Consider the following 23,395-nt stretch of genomic DNA (forward strand, 5'->3'; position numbering starts at 1 on the left):
GGACCATAGTAGTTAGTGGAGACTACGAGTAGGCCTATAAGGAGTAAGCAGTTGAACTTCACAGCTGGCGCCAGCGTTTTTGGCGTGTGTCCTAGATATATAGTGCCCAGTTTGCGAGCATGTTGCTAGTGTAGCTGAGAATGATACCACTTTCTATACACGTCGCATCAGCTATTTGCCAACACAGTTGTCAGACTGACTGCGGCAAATGTAAAACACTTGTACTTAAAGTTCCCACTCCTTATTTCACACGCCAAAAACGGTGACGCGGACTATACCGCCCAATTGTTTGGAATATCCGAAGCGTGACGTATCCAGCAGAGCAGGTGACCGTCCAGATCTAGCTAATTTGCCCTGATAATAATGCGACTTGTATGTAGGTTGGAGATGTTGAGTTCCGGTAGCCTACGTACAGAATGCAGTTCGCAGCAGTCTACTCGTAATTCTGAACACAATCACCGTGAAAGCCTAAACACGCACACTAGATTTCTCTCAATTTTTATTACGAGTACTGTAATTTGATGGGCATGCTTACCTGAAAGAAAGGCAAAACGTGTAGAAGGCCGTCGTCTATGAGCGTGTTACGTGCATAGCTTAGCACAGTGGATATCGGCACCGTGCTGCGCTCCACTGCCTCTTTGAGCGTCCCCACTGTGTGGCACGTGACGCCGATGTAACGCGCCTTGCCGGCGTCTACCACCTCCTGCAGAGCCGGCAGCGTCTCGTTCAACACGACGTCCAGATTGGTCGCGAGGTCTATGTCGTGAACCTGATGTACAGTACCACAGAACCCAATTAAAAATAAAAGATGAAGACACCTTATCTATACTATATATAAACGGAGATTTACTTCTGTGAACTTGAGACTCTGTGAAGTTCAATTAAAATCTCTCCATTGGCTGAACACGAGCTCAAATATGATACAATTTGCTATTGTATGCAAGTCTAATCTTTACCTTAAAATGAAAACGGCAATAAATCTTCATATCACCATTATGTATTTGTCAAAGATGTAGGTACTTCTAGCCCCTCAACCGGTATTTAAAAATACCGCTGTTAGGCGTTGAAGTGGTATTTAAATCACGCAGTAGAATTAAATTTACATGCCACAACTCTTTTATTTCTATTTTCTAAATGGTTAAACTCAATACAACCATATGGCGGTAAAAACCAGACACTCTGCATTACGCTCGAAAAAAACAGTATGAAAATAACTCCAATAAATTACGAACTGTGGATGGTTTTGTACAATCATGCATGATACGTACACGTGTACGTAAAAGCGCTACAGAACTACCCTAGTGGCAAACCGACCTCAGAGGGTAAAGGCAGAACTACAAGTCAGATGACGGATTATTTGTTCGTTAGTGTTTCATGCATTTCCTTCGAAGTGGAATTATATTTGTAATATTTAAACTCTCAATTAATCATGTTTGGCTATCTGTGCAAAGGATAGTGAAGATATTTTACTGTAAGAATCTTATTGTGAACACCACGAAGGATGAGCAGGCAAAAACCGCCATGGACACTCGGAATTTCCGACTCTATTACTCGTATATCAAAAAGAGGAAAAGGAATTGGCTGGGACACTGGTTGAGAAGAAACTGTCTTTTGAAGGGTGCACTGGAAGGAATGGTGAACGGGAGAAGAATTCGGAGCAGAAGAAGATATCAGACGATAGATGACATTAAGATATATGGATGATATGAGAAGACAAAGAAAATAGGAAAGATTGGAGAATGCTGGGTTTGCAGTGAAAGACCTAACCTTAGGCAGCACATTATGAATGAATGAATATATACATATAGTCATTAAATATATAGCTGTCACATTATGTCCTATGTGTACTGGGAAATGACACTGCACTGGCCCGTAGTCGCCTTACGCTTTCTTGCCTACTTTACACCGCTTGAGTTCTTTCTCCATTTTTTATTTCGTCTTTATTCATTCCTTTTTTCCTTTCTTTTTACAATTCATTTCTCTATTTCTTCTTTTTTTAGTGTTCCATTTCTTTCTTCATTCCTCTCTTTACTCTCTTTTTTTTCATATCTCCTTTCTGCCTTCATATTTTGAATTCCTATTTCTTCTTTTATTTTTTATTTTCTCCTCTCTTATTCCTTTCTTTTTTAAAATTGATTATTTTACGACGCTTTTTTCAACTGCTATGGTTATATGGCATCTGAATAACATGAAGGTGATAATGCCAGTGGTATGAGTCCTGAGTCCAACCCCGAAAGTTACCCAACATTTGCTCTTATTGGGTTGAGGGAAAACTTCGGAAAAACCTCAACCAGGTAACTTGTTCCAACCAGGATTTGAACCGGACCCGCTCGTTTCACGGTCAGGCGTGCTAACGTTACTCCACAGTGGTGAACTCCATTTCTTGTTTTATCTATTTATTTTTTTCTTTTGTGGGGTTTCCTTTCTTTCTAGATATATTGACTGCTATATTTCTGTTCTCTTTTTCATTTTTCCTTTCTTTTTCCATATCTCTATTTCTTCTTTTTCCTTTTCATTTCTCCCTTCTCTATCAATTCCTTGATTTCTAAATTTCTTCTTTTCATTTTCGGTGCTTCCTTTCTTTCTCCATTTCTTGATCGTTCTATTTCTTTCCTTTTTATATTTTTCTTGCTGCATTTCTTGACTTACCTATTTCTACTTTTCTTTTTTGGTGTTTCCTTTCTTTCTCAATTTCTTGATTGCTCTATTTAAGTTTCCTTTAATTTTTTTTATTTCTTTCTACATTTCCTAATTTCCCTATTTCTTCCTTTATTTCTTTTGGCGTTTACTTTATTTCTCTATTTATTCTCTTCTTATTTGGTGTTTATATTCTTAATTTCTTGATTGCCTATATTTCCTGATTGCTCTACTTCTTTCATTTTTTATTTTTCCTTTCTGCCTACGTTTCTTTATTAATTTCTTCTTTTGTTCTTTTATTTTCCCGTGCCTCCCCATTTCTATGTGTATAATATTCTATTGTGTTGAGCGTTCTGCTTGGAGGGTTGAGTAGGATTTACTTTAAATATCTGAATGTGTATTTAACATACAAAATAAATCGTAGCTTTAGCATTGAAAATGTAATAAGCTCCAATTTCAATATGATTAGACCACTATTATTCTCAGATCCATAATTATTTGTAATAATAATAATAATAATAATAATAATAATAATAATAATAATAATAATAATAGCACGAGGTTCTGCTCTTTCAGGCTGTAAGTTAATGCCTAATGTAGTGAAAACCCAATGTATTTTTTTCTCTTAATGAGGGCGAGAGGGGAACATCCCAGTGTGCGTCCCTAGGATGAGTTGCAAGCTCACCGATCCCACCTACGCCGAACCGAACTATCCACCTACACCCTGACGACCAGTCCATCCATCCTTCCAAATCCGTGTACCATTCCACGCCAACAGCCCCCCACATTCCCCTCTCAACGATCTGAGGTGTAAGCCCCTTCTTTCGTCTCCTCAACGGTCTGAGGCGTAAGATCATCCTCTCCCGTCGGGAGGGGAGTGGGTTCCGCTGCTGGCCACCAGCATAGCTTGACATATCCACAGAGGCCGGCCGAGAGAGTCAGCGGCTTCGGAGGGCCGCCGCAGAGCGATCTGAAAATTAAGTAAGACAACCAGAATGATGAGGAAAGGATGACAGGGGAGGAAAGGAAGTGACGAGAATGGAGTTCCATATGCTTGATAAAGTTGCCTGATATTCATCCATAGGAGTGAGGGGAAAAACCCCGGATAAACCTCACCCAGGCAACTCGTCCCAAGCGGAGAATCGAACCTCGGCCCGCACAGAATAATTCCGGAGCGAATATGCTACCACGAGACCACAGTATTAAATAAATAAATTTGAATTTGAATAACAATAATAATTATTCTGTGCGAGACAGCCCATACAGAACCAAGGCCTACTAGCCGACTGCTAACCTCACGTCCACGTGCCTAAGTAGATGTGAACGATCATCCAACCATTATGGGTGAAGTGTGGTTAGCATGATTTCGCTAGCAGCAGTAGCTCACCATGTTCATTACTATGCTGGATGGGCACCAGTTCCATCCACTGGTCGAAATTTCATGAGAAAATTTATTCTGCCATGAAGACACGAACCAGGTCTCATTCCGTAACCCCAGTCGTCTAGTGCAAGGCATGACGCCTTAGACAACGACTCTGGCGCGGGACGATTAATTGTATAGCTTACATACAACGAAATTTTTAGCCATTTTCGCGTCACTGGATAATAGTTCATACCTGAATAATATCCACAGAGTCGAGCCCCAGCAGCTGAAGACTATGGTCCACGCTCTTCAGAGTCCTCTCGCGGCTGAAGTCAAACCTCGTGATGACGTCAACTTCGTAGCGCGCGACTTTGGTGGCAATGTAGTACGCCTTTCGCGGGATTCCTTTCAGGGCCTGCAATTGGTGACGGTTTTGATATAAAATTATTGTTCTCTGTGCTAATAACTGTATCGAATAATTAATGTGCCTTCATAATCTTGTCATCGCCGTCGTCATCATCGTCATCGTCATCCTGTTGACCTGTTTTTGTTACGGATAGATCATATTTCGTGTAAATAAAATTCCGTTTTAAAATCATAAATTTGAGTTACAAAATTTAGAACATAAGTTTTAAAATGCAAACTACTTACATTATAAATAAAACAGCAAAATTATAGCAACATGAATTAGATGTTATTTCTGATGAAATTATTCTCTACACTTTACCGAATTCCTTTTCTCCGCGGACCACCTCTATTCTTACATTTTGTTTCATATAATTTACATTGTATTTCTTTTCACACTTGACCCTGCGATAATCTGTCATCTGCAATATGCAAAATATATCAGAGATGTTCTGAATATAAACACAAATATTTTACGTTTCTTGCATTCGATATTTCTTTTACTTGAGGGCGTTCTTATAGTAAACAAAACTTAAAGAGAAAAAAAAATGGCCTCGTGGAATGAGAAAAACGCTAGGAAAATAACCTCTCAAGATAAGGCTCTGTTACATAATCAGTGCATTGATAAGCATATTTTTCTGATCGAGAAGTAATGCAATGTCAGTCCTTACTATTGAAAATAATTTGGACCTCGAAACACAGAAAAAAAAAAAAAAAAACTCTTCTTTTAACAAAGGAAATCGGATGGTGTTTTCAGTTGCAAATTCAAAGCTATAGATCTCACAACTCTTCAAGTAGTTTCCAAAAAATTCGCTCAAGACACTGCAAGAGCGGAGTGAACGAAGTCTATATTACAGTACATCTTCTACCATTTATACTATACCATCAATATTGTATTTGTCGCTGGTATAATTTCGTGGTAAATTTAAAAATAAATATCACGAAATTAGCCGAGTTTGCCTTACTATAAATTACTGCTCTTGAAACATTAATAAGAAAAAAGATCATATCCAACATTTCTCTCATTCAGCTGAAGTATTACTTATCAATTTTTCGATGCGTTTTCTCAGACATTACAGGATAAAAAATGTGTACCTGTTTATTTAAAATTAACACATTTGACAATAACAAAGCAACGTGATTGTCACAAACAGAACAAAGTTTGACATAAAACTTAACGTTTAAGCACATTTTGTTACTCATAGGACATAGAGCACTTACTGCTATTTCTTCCTATTGGCGATTGGTACCGTTATTTCCAATCCACTTCATTATTTTTATAGTTTTCCATGAAGTATTGAAAAACTAGGAAGCGTTCGATAGTTACATCGGGAAAAGGTACCATTGTTATGGGAAAAAACTTTCTAATTAAACTATTGACATCAAAATATCCAGTATGGAAACAGAAATATCTATATCAGTAGTCACTGAGTAATGTATCACTACTGGTTCTACTTTCATTTGTTGGGGTTATTCTAACTTAATACTGATATTGGACAGTAAAGTGTGGGCGAATCTTTCCAGCTGATAATTGACAAATTTCTCAAGTAACAAGTGTTCTCGAGAGTTCGGTAACTATAAGTAAAATATAGTCTAATATCCAAAGCTGTATCGCGTTATGATCGCATTCTCTAGAAACATGAAATTAATCATGCATAGCTAACGACTTCTCACCAAGATGGCTAGGTTTCGATTCTCAGCGTATTGTATTGGTTAACAGAACAGAGCGATTTAGATTTTCTTCGAGTATTTCAGATCCATCTGTCACTTATTCCGTCATGATTTGTCTCTGAATTTCCAGCAAGTGACATTTCCAGGAATGTCAGTTGTTTAAAAAATGACTTAGGGATGGAAGTAATACCTTGCCGAGTATTTCTTCGGAGCGTCCTTGACCATAGTACGGTGCCGTGTCAATGTAGTTGATTCCTTGTTTGATGGCCTCCTGCACCATCGCTATGGCCTCTGACTCTTCGAATTCCCTGTAAGAAACATTAGTTTTTTAGTCGATTATTTAAATATGCGTATCAACTAATACGTTATTTAGCGTTGACAGAAATGGTGATAGCGAGATGGTATTTGGAGAGATGACACGGAGGGTTCGCCAAGAACTACCTGACATTGACATTACAATTAAGAAGCCACTCGAAAAAAAGCCAACCAAGTAATTAGCCAAAGCAAGAATCGAACCACACGCCCGAGCGCAACTCCGGAACAGCACACAACGCGTTACCGTCTGAGCTACGCCTGTGGCTCACAATCGATAATCAAGGTACGAAGATTATTATTATTATTATTATTATTATTATTATTATTATTATTATTATTAAGAAATATATCCCCTACTAAATTCCCATCTCACGCACTTTGTCTCTCGTAGATTGGCATGTCTGATTTTAAATGCGCTTTGGGATTGTCAAGAGACGATTTAGTTCAGAATTTCGCCGATATGGTTGAACGCTCGCTCGTACAGTCCAATATAGTTCTCGTGAATAACAATCTTGTCGTCTCACGGCATTGCAGTACGGTAAGGGATCTTTCGCGTAAGTAGTGAATTATTTATTTACGAGAATAAAGAAAATATTATCTGATTTCGGAGTAGTTGCTCAAAATAGTCTCCATTTAGTTCTTTACACATATTGCAGCAATGTGCTAAAATCTGTGACATACTCTACATAGAGTTCGAGAAGACTCAGAGCACTAATTACCAGTTTTCCACACAGTAATCTCACAGCTCAGTAAGAATGCCGATAAATTAGATTTAAGGACGGCACAGGACACAATGCACAGCGCTCGCACTTAGCTATCTCAAATCGATCGAGAAATACGTAGTTTTAAATATGGTGTACACAGAACAGTAAAGAATGTTCATCGTTAAAACGTACTGTCTATTGAAGAAGTTGTACAAGTTGTGTTTATACGCAAGTTTCGGCAGCTCTTTTGATATATTGCAAACCATGTAAACATTGTGTCATTAAATTATTTAATAAGTAATGAGAAACAGATTTCGTTCTCGATAAGAAGAAACATTTTACAAGGATGAAACGCAAGATTTAGGAATATGAGCTTCAACGAGGGTCCCGGAATAAAAAAAAAATTAATTGAATGCACAAAAATGTTATTACGTTTAAAGCAATGATTTCCCTTTCCCTCCATCCTAAATGTCTAGATATTTCTTGTATTCTTGGAACGTAAACGTGCTTCATAAAGACGTTTTATGGCCACCGGCATAGCTCAGGCAGTAGCGTGTTTGGCTGCTGATCCAGAGTTGCGCTCGGGCGTGGGTTCGATTCTCGCTTGGGATGATTACCCGGTTGGGTTTTTCTGACATTTTTCCCAACAGTAAGGCGAACGTCAGGTAATCTTTGGCGAATGTTTACGCCATATCTCGCCAAATACCATCTCGCAATCACCAATTCCATCGACGTTAAATAACCCCGTAGTTGATAAATAACGAAGTAAAAAGTTTTATAACGCAGGGATTTTCCTATATCACTTTCACATTATTGAAGAGATGTAAATTTTATTAGTTAAAGATTATTGCAGTAGACTTAATATTTTAGACAATATTTGTAATGAACGCGGTAACATATTGCGGGAAGTTCATGGATCAAGTGCATTTAACATTAAAGAATAAATGAAAAAAAAATGAACTGTAAGTAGTTACGTTTGTTATTTTAGTTATCCGCGAACAACTTGAGGTTTTTATGACAGCTGATGATTACAAATTAGTGAAATATTAAGTCCCAAGCATGATGTTCACCCACAGTCCACACCTGTGGAGTAATGGTCAGCGCGCCTGGCTGCGAAACCAGGTGGCCCGGGTTCGATCCTCGGTCGGGGCAAGTTACTTGGTTGAGGTTTTTTCCGGGGTTTTTCCTCAACCCAATATGAGCAAATGCTGGGTAACTTTCGGTGCTGGACCCCGGACTCATTTCACCGGCATTATCACCTTCATCTCATTCAGACGCCAAATAACCTAAGATGTTGATAAAGCGTCGTAAAATAACCTACTAAAGTAAAGTAAAGATGTTCACCCACCCGAAGAGCAAGCGGCCTCCGAGTGCTGCACCCCCAAATCCAAGATGTGAAACCTGAAGTCCCGTTTTGCCAAGAGGACCATACCGCATTTTTCGAACAGCTGCTTCATCGTGGAAACCTGGCACGAAAGTAGGAGGCAGAACCATCTGAAAGTGAAAGGGAAAATTTATTTTGCAAATTCAATTTTAAACTAATGCAGTAATACCAGGAAACAAATCTCCTATCGACATAACTCCAAACAGTCTAATGTATAGTAGGCTTAACGTGTTGAAATTATCGGAATAAAAAACTAACAAGAAAAGGAAAATACAATATTGTTTACTTCTTTTTTCAGTTACTCTATGTGGATCATTAATAAAGCAAGATAACAGGAGACGCGTAGAAACAGTGGGAAATGTAGCCCTAAGTAATTAATAGCGTGAAGGAGATGTGCATGTAGTTTCATAAATGAAACCAAGTAAAACCTAAACACAGATGCAGGTTTTCAAATTGATTTCTAGCCATGAATCTATTGTGATGATAAAAGTTAGGTTTAAAACCTGTTCAAAGATTTTCATTTCTTTGAATTTTAAACTGTTTTGTTACAAAGCATTGATTAAATTATATCTCACAGATCTAGACGTGTAGTGGGACACTCAGGGCCCTCTACTCGCCTTTTTGTGGCTCTTGACTCATTAACAAGTAGATGTATCCAAGCTACCTGTTTCTTACGTCATACAAACTGATACCACTTTTAGAATACAGTTAAAATAGTATGCTATTGAGAAGTCACTGCACAGACCAGATATCTCAGATCCACTGACGATTACACTCTTGAATTTCTTCAGACTTTTCACGTACTGTACATACGTACACTTAGCGGCAAAAAGAATGGGCCGGCCGACAATTTCTAAGTTCCAGAGACATACATTGCGCATGCTCGTCTCGTCAACGCCCTAGTTCACTAGGTAACACATAATTAAACCATTTAAATTCGCTGTATTTTGTTGAAGAGGCTAAAATATGTAATAAAATCGAATGGCGGGTTGATTCTAGATACATCAGGGCCCTTGAAGAGTGAAATAATAATAAAATTAATAAATACAAAATCGACCGGAGCGAATATGAACAGGAAAACCATGTATTATGTCGAGCTGATATAAACAGTTGCAGTACGGTAGCGTAAGTTGTTACGGCTTTGGTATATTGAACAAGTTAGTAGTAGTAGCTCAAGGTTCGAATCTCCCCCAATCTTATTTTTTTTTATTACAAATTTGCCATCATATGTGTCTCGCAAAGCTATAATTATGTGGTGATATATCTTAGAATATGCCCAAACTCTAATAATAATAATAAACCTCCCTCTCTCTTTCAAGCAATACTGCTATTTGTTAATATAACGTTCTGTCTCGTCATTACGCTTGAAGATGGCACAGAAACAATAGCTCATTGCCCTAGTTCGCATAGGTTATTCTGCGTATGCTACTCTCCGACAGGACTTCGATTGGAGAAATGTCATTTTCTCCGACCACGTAATTGTATCCAGTAACATTCTGTGTATGCTACTCTCCGACAGGACTTCGATTGGAGAAATGTTATTTTCTCCGACGAGGTAATTGTCTCCAATAGCAATGATAGTACTGCCCTAGTTTATTGTATGAATGACCACCGATACGCTTCGCGTGAGTGTCGCGTGTTGGAGGTGGATGTCATACGATGCGGCAGGACTTCTAGAACGCATCCACGGTCTGTTTACGGCAGAAGTCTACGAACACATTTTGGCAAATGTAATGATCCCTTCCGCCAGAAAACGATATCCAGAAGGAACACTTTTCTTCCAGCAGGATAATCATCCGATACACACCGCCAACCGGATTCAAAATGGTTTACGAGGAGGCGTGATGTCGACCCAGTCGACTGGCCTCCAAATTCACCAGATATGAATCCGTTTCAAAATTTGTGGGCTGCAATCAAAAGGATCCTACGCTCTAATTGGGCAGAACAACCACCCGTTCGGACACCTGAGGAATTGTGGGACAGAGTTCTAGATGCAAGGGAGAAGATGGCCAAGAATTTAGACCTGTTCCATAATCTTGTGGACTCCATGCCGCGCAGAATGAGGGCAGATGTTGACGCAGGTGGTTTGTGGACGAGATGCTAGTCCCAACCACAGCCTTGTTTTGTTAATATATTAACAAATTGTTTGTTTTTGTTAATTCAATTATTTATTTGTGTTTGATATGCGTCCATTTTTTAAGGATGTGAAACAAGTATTTTTGTTTATACAGACCAGGTCTCACCTATTAATAGTCCACAGGTGATGGGCAATAATATTTTTACAAGGCAGGCATAACGAAGTATGTTAACAAATGCCATTTCACATTTAAACTAATAAATTAAGTAAAAGTTAAAATAAAAAAAAATAACTTTACCGTACCAGGAGGCGAACTCACAACCTCTAGCACAGATGTCAGACTTCTTACCACTGGGCCACAGACTGCTCATAAGGTTTATTACACTATAGACGGACGACTTTCAATGAAGAGACACCACAGCAATGCCTTGCACTGGGTTACGTTTACACGAGTGAACCGCGCGATAGAACTTAGCATTTCTATCGACCAAGAGTCGGCCCATTCTTTTTGCCGCTAAGTGTACATCCATACATCCGTAGGCCTACACACGTACCTAGAGTACATAATTATATACATATATATATATCCATCCGTACATACATAGCCCTACATACGTACGTGCAGTACATATAATACATACATACATCCGTAGGCCTACATACAGTACATATATACATACGTACATACAGCACGTATGTAACTTACATACATCCGTAGGCCTTCATACATACATACATACATACATAATACACACATGCTCACAATGGTAAAAGTACAGAGCGTTCCATTTTGCCCCGGCCGGAAACGAGCAAACCATGAATGCGTGGTCGGTCTAGGCTGCGCCATTATCGATCCATAAACTCTATTTCTGATGTAACTTTGTTTAATAATAGTACGGACACAATTATATTTTGTTTCATAATGAGCACCATCCTCTGTTGTAGGAGTTTTTTTTAAGTGGTGTCTGTATTATTCATATAATTTATTCGCGAAATCTTTTCATAAAAATTTCATTCACACGCAAAAGTTCACCTTCCATAAATTCTTCTGATTCCTGTTCTTATGTTGTCTTTAAGTTGGTCTATATCTTAGGTAGTGTGTGGTTATTCCAGTGCCTCCATATACTATAGTCTATTTTTATGTTTACCCGCAAATAATAGTCTCTTTCTGTAAGGCATGGGAAACGTGAGGGTAGGCCTAATACCGTTCTAGAAATGGTCATGTCATCGAAAATCTACCTTGTCAGTTTCAGTGAATCCTGGTCTGTGAGTTCTTGGCAGAATCTTATTGAAAATATGCATTTTATTATTAATTTATTAATTAATTCATTTATTATTTTATTTATTCTGGTGTAGTTAAGGCCATCAGGCCTATTTCACACCACCAGAAATACAAATGCAATAATAGAAATAAAAAAGCAGACTATAAACAAAGTAAAGCCATACAAAAATATTCACAGGTTGCAGTCACACAAACTTTAGATGAGTCATTAAGTACGTAATTAATTATATCCTAACTAATTAACTAACATAAACAAGAAACTTGCAATTTTAATCTAGAGTAAAAAACACAAATCAACACTTCTAGCAATATTACTTAAAAAGCATTAAATAAGACAAAATTTTCCAATTTAACTTTGAATTGTGATAAAGTCCGGCAGTTTCTGACGTCATTAGGTAACGAATTCCAGAGGCGAGGTATTTCTACAGTGTAGGAGAATGAGTATGAAGACGTTTTACAAATAATTATAAATATCTGCTTTCGTTTAAATAAGTCCTATGAGTTATTTGCATTATAAATTATAGAGATCTGCACGTGCCGAAATTTTCAGGTCAAATCTGAACTAGACCCGAACCCGACCCGAGATTAGCTTATACATAATTATCACCTGAATCCAGCATGAAACCCGAGATTACCTTAGAAAGACACGGAGCAGTACTCTAGGCGTAGAAACAAAATGAGATATACTAGCCTAGGTCGCGCAAGGAACGATTACCGAAAAGCAGTGGTAGCGTTACTGTCTGTTTTGACGTATGTATGTAAGCACGCCGAGGGAACGAGAGATGCGGGCCGATGGAAGTACTACCTCTTCCAAGAACATGAATAGATGAGGACATCGGCTGTGAAAATAAGGAGCGTAGCAAGAGAAAAATCCGAAAAGAATTACACGCGCAACATATGTTTATTAATAAAATACTGATATTCTGCGAGGGGAACGCTCCATCACAATAAAATGAACACACTTGGAACAAGATACGTATTCAAATGCAGTGGAACTGAAAGTAAAACCGTAATGTAACTACTGTACTACCAAAACTTCTGTGGCTTTGACCTAGAAAACCGAGTGCTAGTGCAGTACTTATCACCTATCAGATGGGGCGTGGAAGTGCCAAGCTACTTGAAACTGGACTACGATTCTCATGATTGCGTCAATTACTGTGTTGCCACGTATGATGAAATCATCATTAAGGATGGTGAAAACTATGTTACGTCGACCACTAATCGAGAGTAGGTGATAACACTGGAGGCACCGGAGAGAAGTTCAACAAACTGATAATGACGAATTGGGACTTAGCGGCTGGATGAAAGGCCGGTCAGGTGATGTCAATCGATCTGCATTAGTGGTTCGCATGTTTTCCGCAACGCCAGTAGTTTTGGCGCATCAGTATCACAACGCAAGACTGATTCTATCGATTTCGTTTCTCTTCCGACTGCACTCTAGAATATTATTCAAGCTATCTCGTGACCTTTCCTGTCACCCCCTCTTTCTTATCGCATCGTTTCGTTCGCATTCCTGTCGTCGGTAATCCCTGCTTGCGAGGCTTTTTATAGGCCTACTTAAACTTATTTATTTCGTACTGTCAGCAGACTAGCAGATAAGAACAGGGACCAGAGGTCAAAGAGGTCAAGTATAGCTGGTAGAGATGTCATTCCAGTAGGAGTATTAGAAAGAGTAAAGGCTGGTCCACAATAAACCGGGAACGGAAGCGAGAACGAGAACGGAAGTATTGTTAAAATAAATGTATTTAAATGTGAGCATTCACAATTAACTATTAACATTTAAATACATTTATTTTAACATTATTTCCGTTCTCGTTCTTGTTGTCGTTTCTATTCCCGGTTTATTGTGAATCAGCCTTAATTTATCAGTCTGCCAGGTAAAATAAATAATCATTGCTCTGTGTCTATGACAGTAGACACAATACAAATGTAATTACGAGCACGAAATCGAACTAAATAATAACAAGTTACTTACCGTACCCGTAGTTTACTGTTCTGGGTGACATCTAATCGTGAATGCATTAAAGCCTTCGTATTATTTTTTTAATCAGTACATAATTCGCGACAAAAAATATTTCCGTTTCTTTAAGGTCCAAGTCCAGCCGAAGCTGACAAGCATACGTGAATTTCAACCCGAATCCATCCAGTGCCATAACACTACAACCGCATCATCCTCCACAGCCATTGCAAGACTGATTTATATTCTGCTTGTAGTCTGCCATGACTCTTAATGTTCTCGGAAAAAGCAAACGTTTTTGTTTCTAGCATAATTTTTTTTTTTTGTTGGAGAAAAATGGTTCTTGGGAAAACAGTTTTTTTTTTTTTTTTGGTTACAGCAAAAACGTTTATGCTTTAAGTAAAAACGTTTCTGCTTAAAGCAGTTTTGTTAGATACATGTGCGCCCAGACTCAAAGAAACATGGATACGGTGTTGAAACCATGCTGAGAAAATTATTAAGCGTGGATCGATAGTGCTTCAGCAATGTTCTGAAAAATACAAAAATATAGAACTTCATTTGACTTACATTGCCATACGATCGTATTTCATGGTCTATAATTTCATTACTCATTATATGAAATTAAAATATGCTATTATTAATCGAAGTGATATGACTAGAAATACACGAGAGTTTATGGATCGATAATGGTGCATCCTAAACTGGCCAGGCATGGATGGCTCGTACTAGCGTTCCCGGTCTGGAGTTGAATTGAACGATATGTACCGAATTCATTTAACATGAATTTAATATCACGAATACTATTAAGTGACTCTGCGATGATGAGGCGAGATTGGAACATTTATTACATGAAAATGACAACGGATAAAAAAATATCCCTCATATCACAGGGTCAAATACAATATTTTCCCCTTGAGGTCAGACAATTAACTCACTGACATACTGACTACAGCTACACACAGACCAGTCTAGTAAAACAGCTATGATGTGAACGGTACAGATTACAAACATTGTTAAGATATTAGCTATTATCTGTATATTTTTATAACAAATATGTTGAGTACAGACTGTACATACATCACTTACACCACGAACTGAATCGTACGTTGGCTGTTCGTATAATTTCGATCCTGTTCACCACATCAAACTGTTTGTCGCAACCATATTACTACAGTTCCTAGGGTAAGTATTACCTTGGTTTGAAGGAGGCGTTCTCTCTTAACCGCTGTTCACAGACGAATGGCAGACGGACTATGTGCGAACAGAGTCCTCAAGGCCTTCATTATCTTCTGTCCCACGTGACCTCCTTTGAACAGATGTGTGTCTGTATTCGAATCACATGAGTAATAGGTCAAGTTCACGACCTCTAAAATTTGATCTTCCAATTCTCACACATCGAGGGATTTATCCTAGATTGTCCCTCAATTCCTCCTCCAAAATATGTCATATGTATATATTTTTTTGTCATATTTATTTTATTTATCAACATCGTTCGAGAGTAAGTTATTTAAAGAGTATCCAAACACTTTCCAAATAAAATAAAATCGTTCAATGCAGCCTAAGGGCCGTATTCATAGACATTTTTAGCGCGGGCTTCCGGTGGATGATCAGCGAAACTAACGTTTTTCATATTCATAAACCAATGTTAGCGATATGAATAATTCATCCCTCCTCTGGCAAAGTCGGGGCTAGTTTAGCACGCTCGTAGCGGGGCTAGCGAAATGTCTATGAATAGCACCCTAAGCTTTTATGACTGTGAGTCCAGGGGGTGGGATTCATTTCCAGATATGAATGAAGATTGCTTTCTTTTATATTGGGGTTGGAATAGAATTTGAAATTTACGAGAGGGGGCACTATGGCCCAGCACTGCAACTTGTTACGATCTATTGCGCTAACCCTCAAGCTAGGCGCATTCCCAAACCTACACCAACTGACTACACTAATTAATATTTGAGGAGAAAAATTCGCTCCGGCGCCGGGGATCGAACCCGGGTCCTTGGTTCTACGTACCAAGCGCTCTGACCACTGAGCTACGCCGAATTCAATCCACAGCGCCGGGTCGAACCTTCCTCCTTCAGTGTTTCCCTTTGTGGCCTGATTCCAAGTTAGGCATATATGTTGACGTATATGTCCAATGTCAACTGCCATTATATTAGGAGCGAACTCAGCTGAGTGACTTGTTTGGCCGGGATTCCGCAGTTAAGTGCACAGTAATCTGTACAGACATATGCACTGTAGCTATGAGAATATTATAGATTTATTAATTTGTCCTACAGAATAATATCTATAATATTGACAATTAATATTTGAGGAGAAAAATTCGCTCCGGCGCCGGGGATCGAACCCGGGTCCTTGGTTCTACGTACCAAGCGCTGTGATCATTGACCTACGCCGAATTCAATCCACAATTTTTCTCCTCGAATATTAATTGTCAATATTACAGATATTATTCTGTAATACAAATTAATAAATCTATAATATTCTCATAGCTGCAGTGCATATGTCTGTACAGATTACTGTCCACTTAACTGCGGAATCCCGGCCAAACAAGTCACTCAGCTGAGTGCGCCCCTTGTATAATGGCAGTTGACATTGGACATATACGTCAACATATATGCCTAACTTGGAGTCAGGCCACGAAGGGAAACATTGAAGGAGGAGGGTTCGGTTCGGTGCTGTGGATTGAATTCGGCGTAGCGCAGTGGTCAGAGCGCTTGGTACGTAGAACCAAGGACCCGGGTTCGATCCCCGGCGCCGGAGCGAATTTTTCTCCTCAAATATTAATTGTCAATATTACAGATATTATTCTGTAGGATAAATTAATAAATCTATAATATGACTACACTAAGGTTCGCTACGTAGCCAAGTTTCAAGCAGGCAACCCCTCCCCCTCGTCACTAGGCCAGCCCTCTCCGTGCGTCGCCAGCCGGCGATTAGGGAATGCTATGGAATGTTGACGAAATGGAGAAATGTTCACGGAATGATATAGATGCCTGACATGGAGAAAAGGGTAGAACCCCGGGAAGAACCCCAACTGCGACCTTGTCCGCCACAAGTGTCACTATAGATTTGTAATGAAAAATCCTAGATCTGACCGGGACTCGAACCCGGAACGTCTGAAGGAGCTCTTACCACTCAAACACTGCAGTATCTCTTGTTTTATGATTATTCTCCGCGGAAAATCTCCTGCATATGACCTTCAGCGCCTTCACAGCTCCCGCGAATCACAGGAGTGCAGCGTTGTCTAATAAAGGAATATCGCTGTCAAAGAGGACGTTGGCGGTCGGGAATTTATTTAATTAAGAAATTCAATAGCTTGCTAGATATAAAGAGAATGCAGTTATTATAAGTACGTCCGAAAAAAAGTAATTTTTAGATCAAATCGTTCCCTCTACAGTTATTACAACGCAGTGTTCGATCTTAATGCATTCCGGAAGAATAGCACTATTGTTTAGAACGCCTGTATCGCTCAAGACACACAGATACAAGAACACAGAAAACAAACACACACGGTCACGCTGACACACTCTTATCATTCTTGCACAAAAGCAAGTCATTTCTCATTCGTGTGAAAAAATATATGTTACACCTTGTCGTTCAGTAAAGCAAGTGGTCCACACCTGTGGAGTAACGGTCAGCGCGTCTGGCTGCGAAACCAGGTGGCCCGGGTTCGATTCCCGGTCGGAGCAAGTTACCTGGTTGCGGTTTTTCCGGGGTTTTCCCTCAACCCAGTATGAGCAAATGCTGGGTAACTTTCGGTGTTGGACCCCGGACTCATTTCACCGGCATTATCACCTTCATCTCATTCAGACGCTAAATAACCTTAGATGTTGATAAAGCGTCGTAAAATAACCTACTAAGATAAAAAAAAAAGTAAAGCAAGTGGTAGTGATAAAAGAGAGACAAAAGGTTGTCCTTTACGCAGATCACGCACAACTGATAGAGTTAACGAGTTTTTTTTTTTAATATTCCAGCGTTCTTCCTCTTTTAACAGACAAAAGGCTGAGTCTTGAGTCTTTCGACGAAGCGAAGACGGCTGTTTAACTCGCCGTAATTCGGATACCAGTAAAGATTTTGAGTAGCAATAATTTTTAAAAGTAATTTCCATTATTTTTCAAAATTTCTCTCACTTAGACCGCCCATCTGAGTGAAAAACAAAAAAATTTGCCGCTTACCAACTTTTGAAAGTTTATATATATTTTTTGAACAGATCACTTGGAAATAACTATTTTTTCTCACTGTTAAAAAAAATTGATTTCGAATTTTTTTTTATACTTTTCTTAGACATTCACCTTCAATCATGAAAATTACAGCGCGATTGACTATCTTAGTAGCTACAACGTGATAAATATTTAACGCAGGGGAATCTTAACTTCTCCCTCCCTCTGGCTCCGGTATCGGCGTCTCTCTCTCACACGAGACGTCACTCTCTCGCACAAGCCATCTATATTATAACGCCGCAGCGATCTCCGATTGGTTCTCTTCATATACAGGAGATTTGCCGAGGAGAATAGAGTTCTGCTTTAGTTACTTTGAATACAAGTTAGGTGTACATCGATCATACAGTAAACTAGATCCGTATGGAGAGCTAGTTTGCAAATCAACAGGTCACGCTTCCAGTGAGCCAGAGAGTCTTTCCTCTCGCATTGGTACTGTGTGTCTACTCTATTTCCAACTAAAGATTGAAGTAGACGTAAACAAAACAAAATGTATTACTCCGCAATTGCAAGCTAGCTACCAAAGCAGCACGCAGGGCAGCCACCGTCTGATATATTGCAGACATTTCAACACATACATTGAACTAACCCGTAAAATGCTCACAGAGGGTTAATATTTATTATTTCTCTACTGGGAATAGTGGATTTTCTTTTTCTGTAGATTCGTGATTAAATGTTATTCTTTGAAGAGTAGAGAATTTCTTTAATTCTACAGAAATTTATTTGAGGTTGACAACACTGAGGCCCGTATGCACAGTCGTTACCTTTGCAGTATCCTCGAGGATTCGCGCGAATTTCGCATGCAGAGTTGAAATCCTTGAGGCAGCGACAAGGCGAGAAGGAGGACCGACGGAGGACGGCCGATAGCATCCTTGTCGTCGCCTTTTCGTATTTACATTCATCATGGCCGCGATATTGGACAACGATTTGATCGAGTTTCTCGACTTTATTGAAGAAAATGAAAACATTGAACGTGAAAGACAGCTGCCACGAAGATATGTAAGGGATATGGAAAATCCGCTTGAATATTACAACGATGACCAATTTTTTAAGCGGTACAGATTCTCAAAGAATACTGTTACTGAAGCTATTTTGCCGTTGGTGCAATTTCAAGAACAGAGGACACAACGAGGCCTTCCTATTCCTCCAATTCTGCAAATTCTATGTGCACTCAGATTTTATGCAACTGGAGATTTCCAAGTAAGTAGTATTATTTCAAATAAGCCATTATGCTTTTAGGTTAGATCTGTGTTTAGTATGAGGCCTATCGTATGTCTTCCCCCAATCCTGCAAATTCTCTGCAACTAGAGATTATCAAGTAAGTTTAATTTCTGATAAGGTATTATTACGTTGTGTTAAAATGTACGTCTTCTTCCAATTCTGAAAATTCTTTGCACTCAGTGCAATTAGAGATTGTCACGTAAGTATAATTGCAGATACGGCATTATGATTTAGGTTAGGTCACATTGTGTTTTGTAAGTACGTCTTCCTCCAATCCTGCAAATTCTCTGCAACTAGAGATTATCAAGTAAGTTTAATTTCTGATAAGGTATTATACTTTTAGTTAGGTTACGTTGTGTTAAAATGTACGTCTTCTTCCAATTCTGAAAATTCTTTGCACTCAGTGCAATTAGAGATTGTCACGTAAGTATAATTGCAGATACGGCATTATGATTTAGGTTAGGTCACATTGTGTTTTGTAAGTACGTCTTCCTCCAATCCTGCAAATTCTCTGCACTACCGGTACCAAAGTTTAATTTCAGATAATACATTATGCTTTTAGGTTAGGTCACATTGTGTTTGATAAATAGGCTTAAAGGCTATTAATGATGATAATCTGACGATGGTGTACATACCAAAACAGCTGTAAGCCCACGTGCTTAAATATATAACATTAGTAAGTTGCCCATTTATCAATCTTCTGTAATAAAGTGTTAAAAGTAGTGTATGCAAGACTCGAGATGGAATAATAATGGGTGTAGTCCCCACTAGGACGGATTAAATACACGTGAGCTTGTGTATATACGATAATAGTATAATAGTAATAATGATATATAGGCCTAATTATACATGTATAATATCTGCTTTATGCTATTATTTACTATTATTTTCAGATTGTTCTTGGTGACCTACAAAAAATTCACCAGACCACAATGAGTCGTATTATCAGGCGGGTTTCCACCGAGATAGCGCGACATTTGAGGCAATTCGTGAAATTTCCATCTACTGAAGAAGACTATAATGTCAATAGGAATATGTTTCATGCTATTGCCCAGTTTCCAGGCATATCAGGTATATTAATCATTTATATAGTTGATGAGGATGATGCCTATAATCAAAGTCATCCATCAAATAGCAATATCCCAGTAGTAGTAGTAGTAGTAGTAGTAGTAGTAGTAGTAGTAGTAGTAGTAGTAGTAGTAGCAGTAGCAGTAGCAGTAGCAGTAGCAGTAGTAGTAAACATCACTACATGCTTTTTAGAAATACGAGTAAATACATATCAGTATTAGTGTAAAAAATGAGTTATTTGTGAGTGATAAGTCTGTAAACAGTGACAGTGCACCTGAAATGCATTGGACTAATACCACTACCAACGTTTTTAAAGTAAATTCACTGTATGTTATTTCTGCATATATTTCAGGTGTAATAGATTGTACCCACATCCCTATTCAAAGTCCTGGGGGTCAGTTTGCGGAATTGTACAGGAATAGGAAGGGTTGGATGTCCCTCAATGTCCAACTGATCTGCGGGCCTCGCATGGAGATCCTCGATATTGTTTCTCGATGGCCAGGCTCAACCCATGATAGCAGAATTTTTATGAACTCTGCTATCTGTCAGAAATTTGTTAATGGCATAGTTCGTGGAATTCTGCTTGGAGACAATGGGTACCCGCAGCTGCCGTACCTTTTCACTCCTGTGCTGGAGCACCATTTAAGAACGCCAGCAGAGCGAAGGTAATTGCCAATTGCATACTCACATACAATAACATATGAGGGGGTCAGAAGCAAAGGGGTATTAGTATTAATACATTTGTTATTTTTTATAAAATGTGATTGAAAACCTTTTTTATGTATTTACACATTTATTTATGAATAATTGATCCATTATTTGTTGATTATAAGATTAAACTACCTTAGGATAACAACTTAAGCTTCTGTAAATTCTGTGAAATTTTTAATATCAATTTTAGTGTAAGTGGTTAAAATATATTATCCCTTAGCCACGAAAATTGTAGATACCGATACTTTAGCTTGCCCTAGATGCACTTCACTCATGATATTAGAAATGTCACTTTGCTTCTAACCCCCTCATGGATTTTCACATTTCCTTTGGATTAGAAGTTGTGTAAGAACCATAATTGATTTTTATCACCTATTTGTTATGGAAATTTGAAGTTACGTTACATACTTCATATAAATATACACAGTGGCCCACTGTGTATATGGTGTGTATCTTAAACATTTAATGGTACCACTGACAGCAGATTCTGATTTTTAAATACTGTGCAGTTTGTACCTCATTTCTAAAAACAAAATTCAAAGTGGATTTGTTTGCTTTAGCCTGCCCTTACAATTATACTTAACTACAAATGTGGAAAAATTATTAGACTAAATATAATTATTTGCATATTTTGATTATTTATTTGTAAAACGGAATGCAGTTACATAATGTATGATCTGTGATACAAATATTAATATTTTGTATGGATTCCTATTGCCTTTGTGAGGGTTTCAAGTCTCTTTCGAATGCTCTGTATAATATTTCTGCAAGACTCCAGAATTTCAGTCTCAGTAGCATTTGGTACAGTATCGTTATTAATAATTCTATGAGCCCAACTTTAGAGGTAATATTGAATTTCTTTAATCTCTTCTTGAGAGAAAGTTGGATATTATTGATTGGGTTCATATCATTCAGGACTGTTGACTGGCCAATTAATTGTTTTGTTGTGAGAAGCCTGAAGAAATTTCAAAACCACTTTTTCTCTATGGAATGAAACACCATCTTGCATGAATATTTAGTCAGTATCATGATACCATTCTCATATCTGTGGCAGAAGCCTAGTTTGTTACAATAATTGAAATAGGCTAGTAATAGAAACAGTGTTGTGAACTTAAAAAGTTAAACAATAATATGTTTAGTCTAACAGCTTGTCCAAGTCTGTATATATGAGTATGGAAACAATAAAAATATCATAATCATAATTTGTGCCTTCATTTCAGGTACAATAGAGCCCATAGGACAACGAGGAACATAATTGAAAGGCTGAATGGGATATGGAAGCAAAGGTTCCCATGCCTGAGGAGGAGGCTTCTCACAAAACCAGTGACAACACAGGCTGTTATTGTTGCTTGTGCGATTCTGCATAACATTGGCATTCTCAGACAGGATATCTTTGAGAATGTGGAAGAAGTTCCACTTGATATTGTACCTGTGGCCAATGCCAATGCTGCGCAGAATCCACGTGGACATATTGTTAGGCAACAGTTCATACAAAGACATTTCATGTAATAGTATTAATTGAATATCTGTACTGTTTAAAAAATTAATCATCTTTATAATGTTCAAGTGGACTTTCCATGTCCCTTAAGTATCTTTATGGCAGCTATCTTTCACATTCAATGTATTCATCTTATTCAATAAAGTCGAGAAACTCGATCAAATTGTAGTCTGTAAATCATATATTTTTTTAAATTGGAAGTTAATTTTTTTATGTACTTCAAAATTATTCTGCCAAACCAACTGTTTTATTTAGTAGGTTATTTTACGACGCTGTATCAACATCTCAAGTTATTTTAGCATCTGAATGAAATAAAAGTGATAATGCCGGTGAATTGAGTCCGTGGTCCAGCACTGATAATTACTCAGCTTTTGCTCATATTGAGTTGAGGGGAAACCCCGAAAAAAATCTGAATCAGGTAACTTGCCCTGAGCTGCATTCGAACCCGGGCCACCTGGTTTCACAGCCAGACGCGCTAACCCTTACTCCACAAGTGTGAGCAAACCAATTGGAACATGTTCAGATTTTCAGTATATACATACCTCTTTCAGAATTCAGGGTCCTTGTGGTCACCTGCATTTGTAGGCTTCTTGTGAATAAAATATATAGCCTATGTATAATGTGTAGTGATTTTAATATTGATATGAGTACTCATAATTTTAATTAACAATTTCAAACTTTACTTAGAATATTTGGTAGGCTACTACTGGAAGTATCGTAATTCCTGGTCAGACAATATTGTAAAAATTTTTAGTACAGTCAGCTACAATGTTGAAGTGTTAGATCCTTCATTTTTCTGATCATTCAGCAATAATATTATCGTTAACTGAAAACATAAATTTTGAATCCTACTATAATCAATCATTGCTATATAGAAGGTATATG

At 38.2% G+C, this 23,395-nt stretch overlaps 3 protein-coding genes across 4 annotated transcripts in view; 2 read left to right on the top strand and 1 right to left on the bottom strand.

Annotated features, from left to right (window-relative positions):
- Window positions 1–15,128, bottom strand: part of LOC138705931 (uncharacterized) — a 29,774-nt gene extending 14,646 nt beyond the window's left edge. Inside the window, exons 1-5 of the mRNA XM_069834725.1 lie at window positions 14,989–15,128; window positions 8,444–8,589; window positions 6,267–6,384; window positions 4,254–4,415; window positions 536–769 (exon numbers count right to left, since the gene is read on the bottom strand). Coding sequence (XP_069690826.1) covers window positions 536–769; window positions 4,254–4,415; window positions 6,267–6,384; window positions 8,444–8,589 — 660 coding nt within the window. The 5' untranslated portion in view covers window positions 14,989–15,128. The remainder of the gene's footprint in view (window positions 1–535; window positions 770–4,253; window positions 4,416–6,266; window positions 6,385–8,443; window positions 8,590–14,988) is intronic.
- The window catches only part of LOC138705936 (haloacid dehalogenase-like hydrolase domain-containing protein 2), a 139,993-nt gene that overhangs the window by 81,096 nt on the left and 35,502 nt on the right, over window positions 1–23,395 (top strand). The gene's annotated exons all lie outside the window — the stretch shown is intronic.
- LOC138705932 (putative nuclease HARBI1) lies at window positions 18,754–22,673 on the top strand. Of its 2 annotated transcripts, none has more exons than XM_069834726.1 (4): window positions 18,754–19,212; window positions 20,127–20,304; window positions 20,654–20,966; window positions 22,233–22,673. In XM_069834726.1, exons 1-4 carry the CDS (start codon window positions 18,916–18,918, stop codon window positions 22,519–22,521), a joined length of 1,077 nt encoding a protein of 358 aa, XP_069690827.1. In that variant the 5' UTR covers window positions 18,754–18,915; the 3' UTR covers window positions 22,522–22,673. The 2 variants fall into 2 exon arrangements, with proteins under 2 accessions (XP_069690827.1, XP_069690828.1); XM_069834727.1 differs by lacking the exon at window positions 18,754–19,212 and adding an exon at window positions 19,331–19,540.

Source organism: Periplaneta americana, chromosome 9 (genome assembly GCF_040183065.1).
Source record: "Periplaneta americana isolate PAMFEO1 chromosome 9, P.americana_PAMFEO1_priV1, whole genome shotgun sequence".
NCBI lineage: Eukaryota > Metazoa > Arthropoda > Insecta > Blattodea > Blattidae > Periplaneta > Periplaneta americana.